The following is a 19,250-nucleotide window of genomic DNA, read 5'->3' as shown; positions in this document are numbered from 1 at the left end:
CTCACCCACCTCTTCTAACACGCCCAAGCAAATGCAAATTTGCATCATCTCTAAAATTGTTGTTGAAATGTGTATGCAACTTGATTGCTTTTTGTACCATCAATTAAATTCTTTTTATTTCGTTCATGAAATCTTATAAAAACAATTTCTACTTCAATCATTATCAATCATTCACCCCAATAATCCCCATTGGCATTAAAAAAGGTCGTTAAAGGCTTAAGTATCCTATCGAGTCTTTATTATAAAACTTATTCATATTTTTATATTTAATCGATTCAAAACTATCTATTCTAATTTTAATATATATATATAATTTTTCTCGGAGCAAATAGTCTCAAATAGTATTAGTACCGAAAAAATGACTAAATAGGGTCAATCAACATTGTACTATTCAAAATAAAAAATCAATAAAATTGTATTCATATATAAAAAAATATATCCTTGATAATTTATATTTACTAATATTTTGACTCCATTAGCTTTAAGTACTGGAAAAGTCTTTTTTGGTTACGCACTCAATATAGTTTTTGTAAAATCAATTATCAAATCTCTCAATTTTTCAATACCAATTTATAGTAGACTCGAAGTTTGATGCAAACCCTAACGTGTTGGACAATCAAAATATAAAATAATAATAAAATTTAAAAGTAAAATAAAAAAAAATTAAGATTACGATAATTATATCTGTGATATCATATCTTGAAGTTCTACATCTCTAATTCAAGAGTCCAACTAATTTTGATCTATTCGCTGACCGAAATTAAATCTCAATATTCAGTTAGTGGGGTGCGAAATTGTCAATGGACTTGGAATGTTACCTAGTAAGCTCGAACAGACCCGACAACGTACACACACACGTATTCCCATTCCATGACAAGTATGCATCGAGAAAGTGAGGCCTACTTTTGTCACTTAAAACAAAGAACCCATCAGATGATGTTGAGATTCGCGCTCGAGCGTGATCGATGAGGTCGTCGTCCTCGTCGACTAATAAATCCCCTATTAAATCCGAGATTTGGTTGTTCACATGGATCGGAGATCGGACATGGATCAATCAAATCTCCTCTCCCTCCCCCCCCAATAAACGCGCTATATCGCGACCATGGCAACTGGTTCCAATAAATCATAGAGGAGAAGAGGAATAGTTATTTCCTGTGTGTGTGTGTGTGTGGGTGTGTGTTGTGTCTTGCAAACCGTACGTGGCCTGCCGAATCCCCATTTTTCATAGAGAAAGGGATCGAGGCTCTTCCTTTTTATATACGATCCGTTCCGGTTCTCTCCCCTCCCTATCCTCCGCTCGCCTCTTTCCTCATTCTGTGGGTGTCAGTGCTTAGAATGCAATCGGAGATCAATCTTAACTGAAACAATTACACCGAAATAGCGAGAGATATAGATAAAGAGGGAGGGAGAGGGGGCGAGAGATCTTCCCACATTGATTTGGATGTCGTCTCAATGATAATGAGAGAGAATCATACTAGTAGTTGAGATTTCGCGGGAAGGAAACGAGGAAGAAGAGGAGCTAGGTTTGAGAGAGAGAGAGAGAGAGAGAGAGAGAGAGAGAGAGAGAGCTCCGGGAGGTGAAAGGAGATGAAAGGGTACGGCTCCGCCGGTGCCGGCGGAGGATCGGTGGTCGCCCAGCCGGCGTCGAAGCGGCGGTGGAAGGGGCAAGCTGCGGCCGTCTTGGCCCTCGTCGTCTTCTCGCTGCTCGTCCCACTCGCCTTCCTTCTCGGCCTCCACAACCGCTTCCCGTCCGGTGCGTCATCCCAGATCTCCTTCTAAAACCCTAACCTTCGCCTCAGATCTCCCCCGCGAGGAGCACTGGTTCGACCGCGGTGCGCGGTCGGAGTCGGATTTCCGCACTGCGCGTGTGGTGTCTGGGAGATCCGGGGTTCGATTGTTCTTTCGATTGCATTTTCTGTTTCTGGATCTGAAGCTCCTTTCTTGACATCTTTTATTCCGCATCTTTCATTGGCTGCAGGATACTTGGTTGATGATCGCTCCCAACAGGTGAGGAAACCTACTAGGCTGGTGTTAGAGGAATCGTTTTGATTGGTTGATTTCACAATGTTGTTGGTTTTGATTCGTGTATAGGAAACTACGTTTGAGAATTACCATAATGTGGGCGGTGGTCAAGATCAGACTCCCTCAGAGGTTCTCTTTTATTCTCTCTCCTCAACTATCTCTGGTCATCGTCTTAATTGGGCTCTTTTAGCGGCCTGCTCGATTCTCAGATTATTGTATGATTTTATAATCTGGAATTTGACAGGATGATCAGCGAAGGGTTCTTAACCTTATGAACAGATTTGCGCCACCTTTCCAGAAGGTTCATCCGACACCTAATTATCAGGCTTTTATTATTATTAGAATTGTTATTGCTTTTTTACTTAACTAGAGCTTGGTGCTTCATCATTGTTCTACTGCAATGAAAGGATTCTGTCTTGTATTCTTTTTTAATGAGACTCACATCTGCCTTGGAGAATTTGGAATGCTGGAAAGGGAGAAGTCACAGGAGTATGTTAAATATTAATTTTTTGGTGGTATTTTCAAATTTATGTATTGCCAGTCATGTAGACTGTAACCAATTTTGTACCTTTCCTTCATTCCTTGATGCAATTCTTGCAGTCTTAGGTTTCTTCTCAATTATTTGGGTCCCAAACTGGCTAAGTTTTACTCTCCACTGTCGGAGAAGTATGGAGATGCTTTATTCTGCTTGTTATTGATCATGTAGGGAGTCCTTTATTAGCCTTAAGCAATGGGTATTGGATTTTGAACTAATGCCATGTCTCACCTGCTTCTTTGCGTTGCCACATTATTTGATAAATGGTGGACGAAAGATTGTTTCGGAGAAAACCTTTCTGTTAATTGCTTTCATGATTCCAATTTAGGTGCTAGACACTTGGAAGATCTACTTTTTTCGTTGTTACATGCATGTATGTCTTTCTGTTAATTACTGTTATTTTTCAATTTAGTTAGAATCAAAATTGAAATACAATTTCCTGCAATTCTGATTGATCACTTCCAATTTACATCATAATTTGATCCTTAGTAGAATTTTTTCCTACTTTCCTATATCAGTTGGTGCTTTTTTATCTTGGTTTCGAAGTTTATCTACATTTAAAGATATATGCTGTAATGAGCAGTATCTGGGGATCTAGGGATCTCATATGGGGATTGACAAAATTTGTTGGACTAGGATCACAAAATAAAAGAAAACCATGGAGAATATAAAACATGTATATGCTAAGATGTGACAGTTTCATGTATCATATACTCTAAGAAGTTTATTTTAAAAAAGTTAAAGAACAAATTGACATGTTTATGTCATAATTTTTCCATCTCTCCTATAAAGTTGTGGGAGTCAAAGCAATAACTTACCATCTCTCCTATATTTTTCCTCATTTTTCATCTCCAATTCTAAAATTATGCCATTTTTTATGCATGATTAATCTTTAGGATACATATAAATCTGAAAATTGAATCTTGGAAAATTTATAATGTACCTATAGATGGGGAAAAAAAATTAAATTCCAGAGGTAAAACTTATTCAAGTTCTTATGTTGTTGACTAGGGTTTTCTGAAAAAAGAAAATTTTAATTGCTTTTGTATCAGGATGCTAATAGTGTGTCACCTGATGAATACATGAGAATCAACAACACTGGTAGTTCACCATCTACTTTGCAACCAAAGGACCATACCTCTCAGCCTATAACAAAGAATGAGGCATCCATATCGAAAGGTATGTAACTCGGGATAACTACATGTGGATCCTCGTTGTACCCAAAGATGTATCATTTCTTTTGTTCCATAGCGCTTTTTTTAACCATGGAAACATGTACCAATCATGTGCAGGTCCACTTACAGAAAATAATGTTGCTCCGAAGGAACCTTCATCTCTGAGTAATAGAGTAAGAAATCTAGATACCTTTAGAAATTTACACAATCTTGTGTTTAGTATTGCGGTGGCTGATTTAACCAACTGACTAGTAAGTGTAGCAAAGTTGCACGCTTATTATTTGTATTATTAAGTAATATGCTAATTTTCCTTTTGTTTATTTTGACACATATTGTAATTTGACCTTGTTTTATGCCTTGTATGTGAACTGATTCTAGCTCTTGATGCCTTATGGTTTTTATTTCTATGCTTTCCTGAGTATATAATTATTATGTTGTTACAGATTGGTGGGGAAGATGGAAAGAAGAACCGTGACAAAGCTTCAAATGCTTATGAGACAGAGAACTCCTGTGAACTTGAATTTGGAAGCTATTGCCTATGGTCCAGAGAACACAGGGAAGTAATGAAAGATTCTGTTGTGAAGAGACTGAAGGATCAGCTTTTCGTGGCAAGAGCTTACTATCCGAGCATTGCAAAACTTCAGGGTCAAGAAAACCTAACACGTGAACTGAAACTGAAAATTCAGGATCATGAGCGCATGCTTAGTGAAGCAGTTTCTGATCCTGATCTTCCACCATTGTAAGTAATATCTTATTATTGCTGGATTTTTTGCTTCAGGATTTAGAACTTTTGGTTCCCTGTATTATATGAGTTAATTCATAAGTTCTTCATGATAAAGAATGTAGTCCCAGCTTATGAATGTCCAAATATTCTAGGAAGTCTGGTCCTAATAAGTATACATAAGTTAATTATGAACTATATCAGATATATGCCTATCATGGAGTGGAGTTATAGTGGTGTAAAAGGGCAACCTAGTTCTTGATGCTATTGTGAGATGGTCCAAATCCAGTTGGTAACCTTGTTTTGTCTTTATCATTTTTACTGAGTCATGTCTGACTGGAGCAACTTCAACTTGCTTCTACCCAATGGAATCATGAGTTTATCCTTACATTTGTTTGCTTAGTTTGATGGTACATCCATTCTTTTTTGCAATCCACAAACTTTTGGTGTTTTTTCTCACAGAAAGTTGGAGCAATATACTTTTGGTGTTTTTTCCACAATCAACCACAATAATGTAATGAGAAAAATCGTCACCTAGTTGAGTGAGAGGGTTGAAGTTTCTAAAGAGAAAAGAAAAATAGAAAAGAGAAACTCAAAAAACAGTGGAAATATTTCTTTAGTTAAAATTAAAATGCACCTCCCATATTATTGATGTCTTGTTTCTCCATGGTCTTTCTTCTCTCCAATTTCATCTTTCTCCACTCCAATTTCCCTTCAGATGTTCAGCAGTGGCAAGAGTTTGTTGCTCCTTGTTGTGACTATCATGCTTGATCTGAAGCCTAGACAACTTGCCAAATTGCCTCAATTTCCCTAGTAGTGCTGAATGGCAAGAAAAGATCCAAATTGCCAACCTACTTCATGTCTTGTAGCTCGGGTTTACTGAAAATTCTGAAGTATGTATTGGTTATTTTAAATAAAATATAATCTTCTTAGTTGATTCCACTAATTTCTTTCTTCCCAGCATCTCCTTTTTTTAATTTACCTATGCTTTTCTGCTTTCTCCTCTTGCTTACACCTAATTCATGACAGACTACATTTTTATTCTTGAATTTTGGACATTTTTACGGCATTGATGGTAAAGAGGTTTCATCTGATCTAACTTTGTGGAGGAGGACCTTTACAGGAAAGGCCTTCTAAAGAGGGGCTTCTAGAAAATTCTCTTGTCTCGAGAGCCTAAGGACTCACACACTCTCTCTATCCTTTCATCTCCTCTGTGGTGTTATTTTCCTTCTGATCCAAGCTGGTTGGCCTTAATATGAGTTCTATGTGTACGATATTGACATATATGATGTGCTATTTATCTCTAAAGCAGAAATTTGAGCTATGCCAACGATTCTGAAATGGAATGCTGATTAAAATTTTCTGTCACTCAATGAAGAAAGAGGATTTGCTTTACGGTTTCATTAAAGCTTCATTCCTTTGATTGAAACATCTTTTGACGAGAACATCTTTTAATTTTGCTGTCAAAACAAAACTGACCCCCAAAACCTGGCAACAAACTATCTTGTTGTTTCAAGTGTGTAGAGAATAAAACACAATGCAATGCCAGGATTAGACCTGTTCTAAACATTATATCTCATCTCTCTTGGTTTTGGTTCTCTAATATTGATATTAATATGTTGAATACTTAATTTGTGGTTAACAGAAGTTAAACATTGAAACCCACCCACCAACCACAATCCCGAGCAGAAGGTTATAAAGAACCCCAAATTTGAAATGCTTTTGTGGTTATATAAGATAACCAGTATGTTTTGCTCTGAACCTCGTCATTGAAACTTTCATGAGATTAGCCTATGAAAAATCTCGTTAAGATATTGCATTCATCATTCTTTCTTTTATCATTTAGAATTAGTTCTAAAGATCAAAGAATTTTCTTTTCAGTGTGGGGAAGAATATAAAAAGGTTGAATGAGGCGATTGCAAAAGCCAAGTCATGCAGTGTTGATTGCAACAATGTTGACAGGAAACTTAGACAGATACTTGATCTGACAGAAGATGAAACTCATTTTCATATGAAGCAAAGTGCATTCCTATATCAACTTGGTGTCCAGACCATGTCCAAAAGTTTCCATTGCCTTTCCATGAGACTGACAGTAGAATATTTCAAATCACCATTATCAGATATGGAGCATCCATTTGCTCACAAAATTGACAGTCCAAATCTTCAGCACTATGTTATCTTTTCCAGAAATATACTTGCATTATCAGTAACTATCAACTCTACCGTTATGAATTCTGAGGTACGGTGTTCTGGTCCTGTTGATCTACAATTTGAATGGTGAATATCTTATTCTATTGTTTATCAGTGACTTATCTTCATTTTGTTACAGGAATCTGATACCATAGTTTTCCATGTGATCACTGATAAAGAGAACTTTTATTCCATGAAACATTGGTTTGCCAGAAATTCATACAGAAAGGCGACCATTCACATCCAAAACTTTGATGAGCTTAAGGCTAATCTCTTTGGCAACTTGGATTTGGCAGAGCTGTCAGTGTCTGAGGAGTTTCGTCTCTCTTCTCAGGCTATTTCTCAACCAACCCCTTTGCAGATGAGAACCAAGTACCTCTCAATTTTTGGTCATTCCCACTTTCTTCTCCCTGATATATTCAAGAATCTAAAGAAGGTAATTCTTTTGGATGATGATGTGGTTGTCCAGAAGGACATATCATTTTTGTGGAATCTTGACTTGGGAGGAAAAGTAAATGGTGCGACACAATTTTGTGGGGTCAAATTGGGTCAGCTGAAACCGTACTTGGGCACCAGTGGGTATGAGAGTAATTCTTGTGCTTGGATGTCTGGACTAAACATAGTTGACTTGGAGAAATGGAGAGAACATGATATCACTGGAATTTACAGAAGGTTTCTCTATCAGGTAATTGCTATAAATCAGATGTTGGCTTACTCCAAATTTCAGTTGTGGTACCAGTATAAAAAGATTTGTTTGCTAATGATCAGGTTTTTCTGGATTTGTACTTACTAGTCTAAAATTTTTTTGGTGTGCCTAATTTTTTTCTAGTTCATTAAATTCAAGCATTAGACATAATATTCTTACTATTATCCATCATCTAATTCTTATCTTGTTCTTTTTCTGCTTATAACAGTTGCAACATGAAAATGAGGCGGGGTGGAGGGCTGCAACACTCCCAGCAAGTTTACTTTCTTTCCATGGTCAGATATATGCTCTAGATGATGCATTGGTTCAGCAAGGGCTCGGTCATGATTATGGAGTCCCTGAAGACACCATAGAAAATGTGGCAGCATTGCATTATAATGGCAACATGAAGCCTTGGCTTGATCTAGGCATTCCCAAGTACAAAAAATACTGGAAGAAGTACCTCACACAAGAAGAGCGATTTATGGATGAGTGCAATGTTAATCCATAGCTTCAGCTGCGAGAAACAGTATTAGAATTGAAGCAAAAGGGGAGCCAAGGAAACTTGCTTGCTGTTGTGTCTGCAACTAAAGCAGAAACATCAGATGCTTCAACCGTCAAGTGTCACCAATAAAATTGGAAAGGAACGTTCGTCCTTATGCAGCGGCCATCGAGCAAGGCGAGCATTGGTTTAACTCTAAGATTCTTCACCGCAGAGAAAGGCATAGGAAGATAAAGGCTACAAGAGTTGATCTTGTACAATGTGTTTCAGGTAAGTTCACGTATTAGCTGGTTTGCATCCATCATTCATTTGTTATATATAGTCTGAAGATTAATGGGGTGGCACCTCAAATTGGATTGATGCCATCCTTGGACCACTGTAGATTTATTATTTTTTCCCCCTATTATTTTTTTTCCCGACCCTTGTTGTTCCATTTTCTTTTGCAATAAGGGTGTAGTCGGCGTCTTCCTATTAGTAATTCTTTGTCTGTCAAGTGCACGTAGACGGATCTTCATCCTCGACAAACTTGTGTGGTAAACTTGCTAGTCAAACGATTTTGTATTTTGATGTTCTTATGTCCATCTCATATGCAGTATGTCATTTCGTGCACGTCTTGTGATCAGCTCCGGTGAGTTCGATCCAGGCGGAAGATGCACCATAAAGAAATGACGAGGCTTTTGGTAAGTTTTCAAGAGTAGTGTACTTAGTTGCGGATGACGGCGGGTGGGTTCAGAGTCTTTGGTGTATCAATAATTTCAAGTATCCATTTCACTGGATTTGATATTAAATCTGACCGAAAACTAGAAACTTTAGTTGGGTTCAGGTTCGATTGGATTCACAATCGAACCCTCTCATTTCCCAACATCGAACTTTCGACGCGCTCAAACGTTGGATCTGACTGGTCTCAGATTCATAATGTGTCGAACAACCACAATCTCTCTCTTAACTAAGTCTTGATTCAATTACTTGTCTGTTGTCATTCTGTGATATCCGAATCATCTGATCCACTTAAACGTGTTTAGATCTCGAGTAAATTTGAATTTATATGCTTTTTCTATGGTAGTCGTGCCTTGGGAGATCAGGTGTAATTTATGGAATGTTTGATTTTTCCTGTAAGGCGATAGGAAATGATCAATCAAATTAAGCATTGATAGCAATAGGCGTTTAGAAAATCACACATGAAGTGCCAAGACAACCTCATTCGATTGATCTACATCATCTTGGATAAATGCCTAAATTTGAACCTAATCTCTTTTACGCATATCCACTCTAATTACAATTAGAATCGAAGTAAATACAAAGGAGAGTGATAGGACCATCATCTTAAAAAAGGTATCATGTCTATCATATCTTTGGATTCTTCGAGTAAAATCATGTGAGATTTACCTAAAACAAATAATTATTCACAAATAATTATTCACAACTCTCAAGAGTGATAGGAGTACGAGAATCAAGATTTTATAAGAATCAAAATAACCTCTATCTTTAAACTAATTTATTATTGATATTTATGTCTATCTTGAAAATTATGTGACGAATGAAAGTATTAGCTACTCGAGTGGCACATTGGAGCTAAAAATTTAATCTTAATATATTGAAGTAACTCGGATAGCATACGTATAGATGAGTCTTTGGGGTAGTATCTTGGGTTGAATCATTGCTTAATTCTATATCAATGTCATATGAGCACTTATTCGTAAGATTTTTTAGGTGCAATGGATTTTCTTTGCGACCATTCATAATGTTTACTTGGAGTTTGAGTTTTCACATTCTATTAATTGGATTTTCTTTTACTAATTGTTAAGGGATGTAAAAAACATTGACTCATATTACAAATTAGACAAAAGTAAAAAAAAAATTGACTCCTATACAAATTAGACAAAAGCTAAGTCGATGATAAATGAATTCTATTTTACCATTGTGTCAAGATATCATTAATAAATTAAAAGATTGTTGCTCAATTTACTTAAAAAGAATACGTTGGAGCAACATCGTTTTATTATTATTATTATTATTATTATTATTATTATTATTATTATTATTATTATTATTATTATTATTATCGAGTTATGATAAGTAAATCGCAATGTTCAATCTCAGGAAACAACAAGAGTAATCAATCATAAAAATCTCCTTTAAGATCGAGAGAAGAGAATATTTCAAAACGTACACGAGGATGATCAATTTAAGCTTCTCACGCTCTCACCACCGGATCAATCATAGGCACCTATCTATGGCGCTTCTTAGGTGTACGGAGCGGGCTTGGGGAGCCCTTCGACCGCTCCGCAGAGCAAAGCCGTGTCGGGCAGGTTGTACTCATCCCTGAGTGACCGCGCCGGCGACTGGACGCTGAAGTAGAGCTGCTGGCCCAGGTAGCGCCTCTCCCACAGCTCCGACCTGAGGTTCCACATCCCGGCGTTGTCGAACGTCAGCATGATGGCCGCCCACGACTTGGGGTAGACCTGCACCGCGTGCCTGCTCACCGCGTCGAGAAGGTTGTAGGTCTTCCTGCTCTCCGGCGTCCATTTGCCTGGCCCCATTCTGTTGTCCACCAGCAATGGTCGATCTTAGCGAGAAAGATTCGTATATCAGAGTAACGTCTGCAGGTATGAGAAAGATATGTACCCCACGAGGAAGAAGGAGTAGCCGTTCAAGTGGTAGGACTGCACATTCTTCTCAGGGTTCTCGAAGATGATCTCCACGAAGGTCCTGAACTCGATCGTGATGACGTTGGTGGCCAGGATGGCCGGAGCTCCGCCCGATGGGGGCTCGTCGCTGGTCAGGTTGTACTTGAAGGATTTGCCGCCGATGCCAAAGTACTCTGCGAGCTTCAGCGGGGTGTCGGCCTCCACGTGCGACACGCCGTTGAGCGTGTACCGGTTCTTGCCAGCGATGATGGCGCGCGTGCTGGCGAGCTTGATGGTGCGGGTGATGTCGATACTGCCGTAGTGGTAGGACCCCTGGGGGTTCGGCCGGGCGGCGCTGGCCGTGAGATTCCACCGGAACGACCGCCACTGGTTAAGCGACCACGCCCAGCCGGAGGGGGCCTTGGGAAGGACGGGCGATGGCGGGGTGTGGGAGCCTGAGTAGCGGATCACGCCGGTGGCGGTGAGCTCCTTCCTCAAGAACCGAGTGGAGGCCACCATGTAGTAGTCCCCGGGGGCCTGGTTGGCGGTGACGAGGACGGAGAAGCACTGGCCGACGTGGATGTCGAGGGACTCGTACGTGTTCTGCATGGTGTGAGAGCCGTCCATCTCCACCAGCAACATGGAATGTCCCTGGATGCGGAAGTTGAGGGAGGTCTTGGTCCCAATGTTGCAGACGCGGTAGCGGTACACCTTCCCGGCCTCCATCACGAATAGCGGCTCGTCGTCCTTGCCGGCCTTGCCATTGATGAGGACGCCGGCGGGGAGGCCGATGCTGCGGCCCGTGTCGAGGATCCGAGCAAGTGTCTTGTGGTCCTTGGTGTACCAGTCACCGATCATGACGGTGTAGTCGTCGGCCGGGGGGTCGAACGGCACCGGGATGAGGAGACGGCTGTTGATCCGGAGGCCGCCAAAGCCGCCGGCCGCCTTGTGCATGGCCAAGGATGGGTAGTAGTAGAAGCTGCCGATCTGGTCCTTCACCTGGAAGTGGTAGGTGAAGTTTTGGCCGGGAGCGATGGGGCAACTGGTACCGGAGACTCCATCTTGCCACGAATTCTTCCTCTGTTGAATCCCATTCCTTCACACAGCAAATATATGCGCATTGTCATATTCATATGTGCCATAAAATGCACATAATTGAGTGTAGTAAATACCATGAGAAAAGAAAGGGCTCATCGAGGTTGTTGAAGACGTTGATGACAAGATTGTTGTTGGAGGTGGAGTTGATATTAGGGCCGGGGAACTCGCCATTGATGAGGATGACCTGCTGAGGGACGCCCAAGGGAGACACGGTGCCGTAGGTGACGTTCCACGTGAAGAAGAGATAAGGGTCCTCGGCGAGGACGGCCGAGGTTCCCAGGAGCGATAAGACGGCGATGAACACGACGACGACGGCTCGCGACATCTTTCTTCCTCTGTTAACAAACTCTCTCTTTCTCTCTGCTTCTATTAGCTACAGACCTTGGAAGGATAGGATATAATTAGCGGGAGGCCATTGGAAGATCCCGGTCAGCGACTGGGGAAGATGAAGTGGTAGTGGTAGGAACTACCAGAAGGCCAACCGGGGAGAGCTTCGATCTTTGCGGGATGACCTCGAGCTGGTTATATAGAGGGGTGGAACGAGGAGGGGGATAGCAAGCTGAGATCGGCAACTTGGACCTCCAACCGCCCGTTCAAAGGCCACTCCCCCTTCCACTGGTTCTCCTCATATCGCGGTCTTCCCCCACATAAAGCGTACGAGGCGAGACTGGAGGAGATTGAAGGTGAAGGGTGGCCGCAACGGTGGAAGAGCAACAACCTGTATACTATATTAGGAAATTATCTGCAGAATATATATATATATATATATATATATATAATCATTTTAAGAATGCTTTTGAAGTTTTAAAAGATGAGATTATTTCTAGTCTCCATTGGTCACCCATCTACAACCTCTATCATGAGTCCGGGCATCTAACATTTACTATTCTTAATCGAACATACTAATCAAGAGCGAGTTAGGAAATGAGAGTCACAATGTGAGCAAGGTCAATGCTAGAGAGGAAGACGAGGGAATCGACAAAAAAAGACGAGATAGTAAACCTTCTTATGCGACGATCACATAAGATAAGGGAGCCAATGAAAATAAGCGAAAGACGACTATGACGACAGGACTGAGACGAAGTAGAGGTCAATGCTAGAAAATAAGAACCGTTGTAGGAGAAAAAATTTTTTTTAGAGATTTTTTATAAAAACACTAACTATAGATCAGCTTTGTGTGAAAATGAGAATGGATCAGAATCAGTATAATATCTTAAAACTAGTAGGATCAAGAAGAGAATGACATCATTTATCTTTACTCAGACTACTCCACATTTTTCATACACATCCATCCTGATAATTTCATATGTACAAATCTTGAATATGTGCATGATAATGAATAAGTTATTTCAAAATGTGTCCCCTAATCCCTATAAATAAATAGAAGAGGAGGAAAATACTCTTCCTCATTTATCACTATCTATATGAATTCAATTTCAAAAAGATTGTGGTTGCTAACACCTCCATATTTAATGCATGATCGACGTTGAATATTTAAAAATAAATTTGAAACTGTAAATAGATCTTCGAACATAATCCTCTTTGGACATGAACCGTATACTATGCATAATGTTAACATGTAATTATTAGAGAAAGTACGATCATTGTTTATTATCATTAGAAGAATCATGCATTTAGGAGACTTTTATTTGGTTACCTAAGCAAACATGAATTCCGATATAATGGATGCTCAAGACATATAATATAGTTTTATTCAAATTTATGACACGAAGGATACATATATATTTTTTTTTTGCAAATGATGGTAAGAATTGGTCCTTTAAGAATTACATCTACTGAGACTAATTTTTATTTTGGTCTAATTTAATTTGTATGTAAATTTTTACATTAATTTCTGAACGTGGAATATTGCTACAAAATCCTACTTTATAGGGTAAATGCTAACTTGCTAATTAGGTAATGTAATTTGGGCTTCCTTACATGACACTTTAGCAAAAACAAAAAATTCTCATTAAATTTTATAAATATATGTGACTCTTTTTCTAACAAATTGAGCTTTTGAGATTTATGGTAGTAATTAATTAATATTTATTGCTTCTAATTATAATATATATATATACTTTATTTTTTATAATCTAATACAATATACTTATTATTCTTAGAGAAGAAATTAGATTATAGATTAGTTTATTCTCGACTACAAGAGAGAGTCTAGAGAGGAAAATTACTTTTTTTTCTCTTAATTTTTATTAGTCCATTCTAATATCTTGCACGAATTTTGTAGTCATATATATATATATATATATATATATATATATATATATATATATATATATATATATATATATATATATATATAATTTTTTCTAAAGAAATTGAGAATGAGATGTTACCTCAACATTACGGCATCAATCTTAATGTCAAAACGATTTATAGGGGAATTATCAGCAATCCGTAACTCCCCGCTGTTTCCGCTACGTCTCAATCACCGCTCTCATGTCACTCCCCATCACCATCGTCGGTGATCAGAACACAGCTTCTCTCTCTCTCTCTCTTAAGCTCTGTCATCCCTACTTATAGACTGCTGTGCTTCCAAAGCCTTAACTCGACCTCGCCATCGATGAGCAGCGAGAAAACACATGCATATACTATTCACCAACCATCAAATAATATCGATAATTTACGCCCTTTCTTTACCCGCACTCATTCACTGACAGATCATGACAAGGACCATACGTGGGCCCCAATGTGAGGCTGGCCTGTCAGCGATTTTGAAAAGTCAGCAACGTTGGCCCGTCACCGACTCCGGTTGGCTGACAAGGCATCGACCTGGGCTCCACATCAGTTCTCCTATTGGATTCGCCAAAGATAAGACAGCGAGAGTGTGAGAGAGAGAAGGTGTGGTCAGATTTCGTGACCGTACGTATGCCATGGCATGCAGAGCTGATGATACTGCTGACAGGGTTTCCTTTTATTTACCCTCTTCCGGACAAGGTTAGACACTTTGACGGGCAGTAAAACCTCAACAAAGCTTTCATGGCAAGACAAGAAGAAAAGAAGAGCAGCAACTTTTTGTCGGTTTCCTTTGCTTTTCTTTGTGACATTCTACAGTAACACTCGAAAGAAAGAAAGAAAGAGAGAAAGAAAAAGAATTAGACAAGGAAAAGCTTAGCGAGAAAGGAGAAGGATACAGGAGAAAGGACAGTGGGTCATGGTGTGATGATGATGATTCCACTCTCTCTCTCTCTCTCTCTCTCTCACGTTCTCCTCTCTGATAGCTCGGTCCTTACCGCTGCTGTCCTTTCCTGATGTCAAGTGTGGCCTTTGTCTTCTTCTGTTTGGTGTCTGTACTCGCTGCTTGTGGGGAAGGTGAAGGGCAACTTCACAACCATAACTCGTAGTAGAAGTACGATGATACTACGGTAATACAACTTTGATGATATAGCTTATGGTCCTTTTTCTTGGGTGAAGGGAATGAAGGTACGTACTTCTCTCTCTCTCTATATGTAATCTATGGCTAAACCTAAAACGGATAACAGTGATCTTTAACTCCATACTAAGGATTAGGGAAACAACCTATAACTCCGTTACCAAGTATACTTTACCTTCTCTTTCCAAAAGTTCATGGTCTTCCTGCACACAGCATGATGACAAAAGAGCGATCAGAGGTTACGGAGTTATGATGATTGAAGAATTAATGGTGGAAAAAGATTGTTACTCACTCCATTATTCACATTCCTACAGCTCCTTGGTCAGATGAAAGCCTGATGACATGGTGACAATGCAATGGATTCAACTTACTGAAACTTGACGTGATGGCGTGGTAAGACGCAGGAGTTGGACGAAGCACGTACCTGGGCAAATGGAAGAAGCAGGCGTTGAGGGATGGCATGTCAAGCGTGGTGGTGGACGGGAAGAGGGTGGAGGAGATGAGTCGGTTGTTGCCAGTACCGAAGAGCGAAGCAGCTTCGACTAGGTTTTCTTCGGCAGGCAGTGCAGCTGAGAAAGCGGGTCCCATGAAGGTAGAAGAAGAAGAAGAAGAAGAAGAAGAAGCTCTCGTGGGTGATGCAAAGGGACTATCCGGCAGGTTATGCTCCACGCTGCTGCAGCTATTATTTAAATGAAACAGCCAATCGATTACGGAACTTTGTTTCTTCCAACCTCTTCTTTTCTAACACCTTTCTAGGAGTATTTAATGCATTGCAGGTGCGCAGCAAATGCACCAGAGAGCAATGGGGGAAAGACAAATCAAATCACAGAAAGAAGTGCGAGGAATTAGCTCAATTACCTTTGTTGGAAGCCAATATCTGCAACTTTGCAGGTTGGCTCACCGTCACAAGATTCTCCTTTATCAACAGAATCAGGCTTCTGTGATTTGACTGCCGACTGCTGAGCAGCCTTCTGCAGTGGCTCTGCTGCCACTGAAACAGCAGCTGCTGCTGCAACAGGATTCGAGTTCTTATCTACAAACAGAAAAGTTGTAGAAGTCAATTGTTGGAGCATGAAAGAAGAATTAACCTAATGCAAGATCATCGTTTCTTTTTGGGACAAGTCCTCACTTTGGCATGTTGGTTCTTCCTGGGAAGTGCTACTTCCACCATTAGATTGAGTCGTGGCAATGATAAGACTGGTAATATTGTTGGTGGTCGTGGTAGCGATGGAATTGAAATGGTTTCGGTTCTTGAGGTCGAGGACCTGCAGGCCCATGAATCGCCGGTTTTGTAGCTCGATCGCTTGTTGGAGTTCTGCTACTTGCTTCTGCTCCTCTAGTTTCCTCTTCAGCAGTGCCTCCTGGTTGATACTGTTGTTGAACATCATCCTAGATCCTAAGTAAGATGAACCAAAAGATCAATGAGTAAAGAACAAATGCGTCGGATGGGAAGTTAAGAATTCAATGCGAGTGAGACTGAAGCGATGGACATGGCGGCGCCAGAGATGTTCTTCTTACCAAGTTGCGGGAAGTCAAAGGGATCTCGGGAGTCCAAGCCAGTAGGAGTTGTACACCCAGGGAAGTCACCCCTCTCAGCTTGCGGTTGCTGCTGCTTTCTGGACAAATGTGGAGGAACAAGTCTACACATAATTAAATCCCTGCATCAACAAAGAAGTGGTAAGGGGTGGTGAGAAAGATGGGAAGAAAAGAGTGCCTGTACTTGTCGGGGACTTTGCCCTTCTCCTTGTAAGGCTTGACGAGAACTCGAGCATTACAGACAAAATGGGGGTTGCCTTTGGCCAAGATTAGCTTTACTGTCTCTGGGTAGACGAAGGTCACGAATCCAAACATTCTCTTCTGCTGGTAAGGGATCCTTACGTCTTGCACCGGACCGTAGATGCTGCAATTTGGTCGACAAGCCAAAACATTTCCACCATTAGAAGCGAAAAAGAATGAGAGCAGCTAAAAATGGTTTCTCATGGACACTTCATCGAACAATGACCTGAAGTAATTGGAGACGTCTTCTTCCCTGAAGGTGCTGTCGGCTGGGAATGTGAGGTAGATCTGCCTTGAGCCAGGATTTGCCATGCCGGTAGCAAAATCGCTCTTTTCCATCATCCAAGGTCGCCCCATGAACTTGTGGCTCCCATTGCCTCCCAGCATAAGAGCTGCAGCCGTCGCGGCTGCCATCGCCCTGTTCATATTCGATTTACCTAAACTTAATCAATTCCATACACCGGCAATGGCTGCAACGATTTGGTGTTAAAAATGCTACCTTTGACTCTCACTCTGCTGCTGGACGAGAAAGTTCATGCTTTTATTCGTGCCTGAAGGCGACGCCGGCACCGACCCTGTGGGGGAGTAAGGGAAGGCGGACGCCGCTAACTGCCTCGGGCTCTTAGACCTCAACAGCAATTCCTGGCACTGCTGCTCAAGGGCGGCGTCCACCGTGCCGCCGCCGGCCATGGCAGCGTTGGAGTCGTCTGGTTGCCCATGGAGAAAGCGGCAGCTGTTCCCGTTCTTGCAATACCCTCTCGCAAAGTAGAGGCAGGGCTTCCACCCCAACCCGGCAGCTTCCGAGCCGAGGTAGTTGTCAGTGGCCGAGCAGCTCCGGCGGTGGTTCCCTGCAGCAGAGGCCCAGCCACCGGAGTAAGGAAAGAGCGCGTTTTCCCCGTGGCTGCTCGGGCTTCGGAAGTTCCCGTCCAGCTCCTGGTAAAAAAGGTCCCTCTTTGGACCGATCTGGAGGCCGTGGGCGGCAGTGGCTGCGCCATCGTTCAAAAAGGATAGTTGATCCTGTAGCTGGAACTCGTCTATAAGATCCGCTCCATCGCCACTACCGTCATAGAACTGCGTCGGCGCCGGATTGCTCGCGTTCTCGAGCTCATCCGAGCTCTGGAGCTCATCGCCGGCGCCACCAGCGTTGCTATTGGTGCGGGAGAAGACGGAGGGCGGAGCCCACGAGGGGGACGAGCTCTCGGCGAGGGGGCCAGCGCCGCCGCCGAAGAACCGAGCAGAAAAACCCTGCCGGCCGAGGAGGGACGCGTAAGGAGTGGCGCTGGCGGCGGCGGACGGGGAAGTGGCCGGCGGGAGGAGGCCGAGCTCCTTCCGGGCCTTGAGGACCACCGACTGGAGAAGCGCGTCGGGGCCAAAGGCCAGCCTTATCAACTCCTCGCCGTGGTCCTGGATCAACAAGAGCCCCATGACCTTGGCGGCGTTCTCCGGATCCAAGCTCTGAATCCGCGAGAATACCACCTGAGTCGCCTCGAAGGCGTCCATTTGGTTCGATTAAGCAACCAAATCTCCAACAAACACGACCTTGGAGCTATTGCCACCAAGTTCCCACTTTTTGTGTTTTTGACAAGAAGAGGGAGAAGTAGGAAAAGGTAAGGAAGACAGATGTAAAAGGAAAGCGAACAATTTTGGCGTTGGTTTTAAAAGGAAGGGAGGGGGACAGTGTTCAGCGAGAAAGAGGATAAGCGAGAAGAAAACAAAGGAAAAAGGAGAAAATAAAAGAAAGAAGAAAGAAAATAAACGATTCTTTTGCTGCCAATTTAATGCAAGACTCTCCACTGGCGTTCCCAGACGCTGAGAACAGAGGAGAGAGAGGGCTCGGCTCAGCTACAAACTCTCAATTTCAAAGAGAAAAAGAACGCTGCTTTCCCTTGTTTTTCTCCTCGCTGTTTCACCGGAGTGCGCCCCTCCCTTTCTCTCTCTTCCGCGGTGACTCCATTCCCGAGGTGGTGCTGCTGCTGCTGCTGCTACTGGTGGTGGTTGTTGTTTTGATTGGACTGGTGGAGCTCAGCTCGCTACGGTCACCACGTCCGCCACCATCCACCCAGCGGCGACTCCTCCTCCTCCTCCGCTGTGGCTACTAGCAGCTGGCCGGAAGTGTCTCCATTGTTCTTTCCCATGGATAAGCTCAAAGTTCCAATCTTGCCTTCTCTTTCTTTCGTCCTCTGGCCCTGCTCTCATTCTCACACATACGCCATCAGTCCTTTCTCCATTGCTGCCAGGTTCCCCGTCTTTACACCCCCATTCGTCGTGCGCCGGGTCCCCCTCTGAGCGCTCTCCATGTTGGTCCTGTCGCTCCTTCTTTAACCGTGACAAATGGCCATTGTGAGATCGACGTCCATTAACAAGCAATTATGTCACAATCAAACACATAATGCTCTCCAACATCGACTCTATTAATTTAGAAGCAATGGCAAGTCGGAGCACAGAAGATTAACATTTTCCTTCGATTTCTTCTCTCATCATCTCCGAATTAGTCGTAAATGAGTGCCACCAAGTACATCTTTCTCCCT

The 19,250-nt window shown here is 41.9% G+C and overlaps 3 protein-coding genes across 7 annotated transcripts; 1 reads left to right on the top strand and 2 right to left on the bottom strand.

Annotated features, from left to right (window-relative positions):
• Positions 1 to 1,039: 1,039 nt before the first annotated feature.
• On the top strand, positions 1,040 to 8,514 carry LOC135587297 (probable galacturonosyltransferase 7). The gene is made up of 10 exons (XM_065078544.1): positions 1,040 to 1,753; positions 1,979 to 2,007; positions 2,092 to 2,151; positions 2,267 to 2,323; positions 3,610 to 3,736; positions 3,850 to 3,905; positions 4,176 to 4,471; positions 6,335 to 6,692; positions 6,783 to 7,328; positions 7,558 to 8,514. Exons 1-10 carry the CDS (start codon positions 1,588 to 1,590, stop codon positions 7,837 to 7,839), a joined length of 1,977 nt encoding a protein of 658 aa, XP_064934616.1. The 5' UTR covers positions 1,040 to 1,587; the 3' UTR covers positions 7,840 to 8,514.
• A 1,544-nt stretch (positions 8,515 to 10,058) lies between these two features.
• Positions 10,059 to 12,198, bottom strand: LOC135587296 (L-ascorbate oxidase homolog). The gene is made up of 3 exons (XM_065078541.1): positions 11,630 to 12,198; positions 10,456 to 11,553; positions 10,059 to 10,371 (listed from the first exon to the last, which is right to left on the bottom strand). The coding sequence occupies exons 1-3, from the start codon at positions 11,878 to 11,880 to the stop codon at positions 10,074 to 10,076; spliced, it is 1,647 nt and encodes a 548-aa protein (XP_064934613.1). The 5' UTR covers positions 11,881 to 12,198; the 3' UTR covers positions 10,059 to 10,073.
• A 2,374-nt stretch (positions 12,199 to 14,572) lies between these two features.
• LOC135582657 (zinc finger CCCH domain-containing protein 53-like) lies at positions 14,573 to 19,009 on the bottom strand. 5 transcript variants are annotated; one of them, XM_065078537.1, is made up of 10 exons: positions 17,222 to 19,009; positions 16,949 to 17,140; positions 16,667 to 16,846; positions 16,465 to 16,604; positions 16,076 to 16,342; positions 15,805 to 15,979; positions 15,371 to 15,625; positions 15,239 to 15,280; positions 15,122 to 15,149; positions 14,573 to 15,039 (listed from the first exon to the last, which is right to left on the bottom strand). In XM_065078537.1, the coding sequence occupies exons 1-8, from the start codon at positions 18,220 to 18,222 to the stop codon at positions 15,247 to 15,249; spliced, it is 2,244 nt and encodes a 747-aa protein (XP_064934609.1). In that variant the 5' UTR covers positions 18,223 to 19,009; the 3' UTR covers positions 14,573 to 15,039; positions 15,122 to 15,149; positions 15,239 to 15,246. The 5 variants fall into 5 exon arrangements, with proteins under 5 accessions (XP_064934609.1, XP_064934608.1, XP_064934610.1 ...); XM_065078536.1 differs by having other exon boundaries at positions 14,573 to 15,149; XM_065078538.1 differs by having other exon boundaries at positions 14,573 to 15,149; positions 16,465 to 16,586; positions 17,222 to 19,008.
• Positions 19,010 to 19,250: the final 241 nt, after the last annotated feature.

This window comes from Musa acuminata, chromosome BXJ1-8 (genome assembly GCF_036884655.1).
Source record: "Musa acuminata AAA Group cultivar baxijiao chromosome BXJ1-8, Cavendish_Baxijiao_AAA, whole genome shotgun sequence".
Taxonomy (NCBI): Eukaryota; Viridiplantae; Streptophyta; class Magnoliopsida; order Zingiberales; family Musaceae; genus Musa; species Musa acuminata.
Note: the sequence above shows the minus strand (reverse complement) of the source record. Positions and strands in the feature narration are given on the sequence as shown.

Excerpts from the sequence above, each read along its gene's own strand:
- LOC135587297 (XM_065078544.1), top strand. The coding sequence starts at position 1,588 with ATGAAAGGGTACGGCTCCGCCGGTGCCGGCGGAGGATCGGTGGTCGCC. Across the intron at positions 6,693-6,782 it reads CTACCGTTATGAATTCTGAG|GAATCTGATACCATAGTTTT; the intron begins GTACGGTGTTCT and ends ATTTTGTTACAG. Across the intron at positions 7,329-7,557 it reads ACAGAAGGTTTCTCTATCAG|TTGCAACATGAAAATGAGGC; the intron begins GTAATTGCTATA and ends TGCTTATAACAG.
- LOC135587296 (XM_065078541.1), bottom strand. The coding sequence starts at position 11,880 with ATGTCGCGAGCCGTCGTCGTCGTGTTCATCGCCGTCTTATCGCTCCTG. Across the intron at positions 11,554-11,629 it reads GAGCCCTTTCTTTTCTCATG|GAATGGGATTCAACAGAGGA; the intron begins GTATTTACTACA and ends TGCTGTGTGAAG. Across the intron at positions 10,372-10,455 it reads TACTCCTTCTTCCTCGTGGG|AATGGGGCCAGGCAAATGGA; the intron begins GTACATATCTTT and ends GGTGGACAACAG.
- LOC135582657 (XM_065078536.1), bottom strand. The coding sequence starts at position 18,222 with ATGGACGCCTTCGAGGCGACTCAGGTGGTATTCTCGCGGATTCAGAGC. Across the intron at positions 16,847-16,948 it reads GACGTCTCCAATTACTTCAG|CATCTACGGTCCGGTGCAAG; the intron begins GTCATTGTTCGA and ends ACCAAATTGCAG. Across the intron at positions 16,343-16,464 it reads CTTTGACTTCCCGCAACTTG|GATCTAGGATGATGTTCAAC; the intron begins GTAAGAAGAACA and ends CATCTTACTTAG.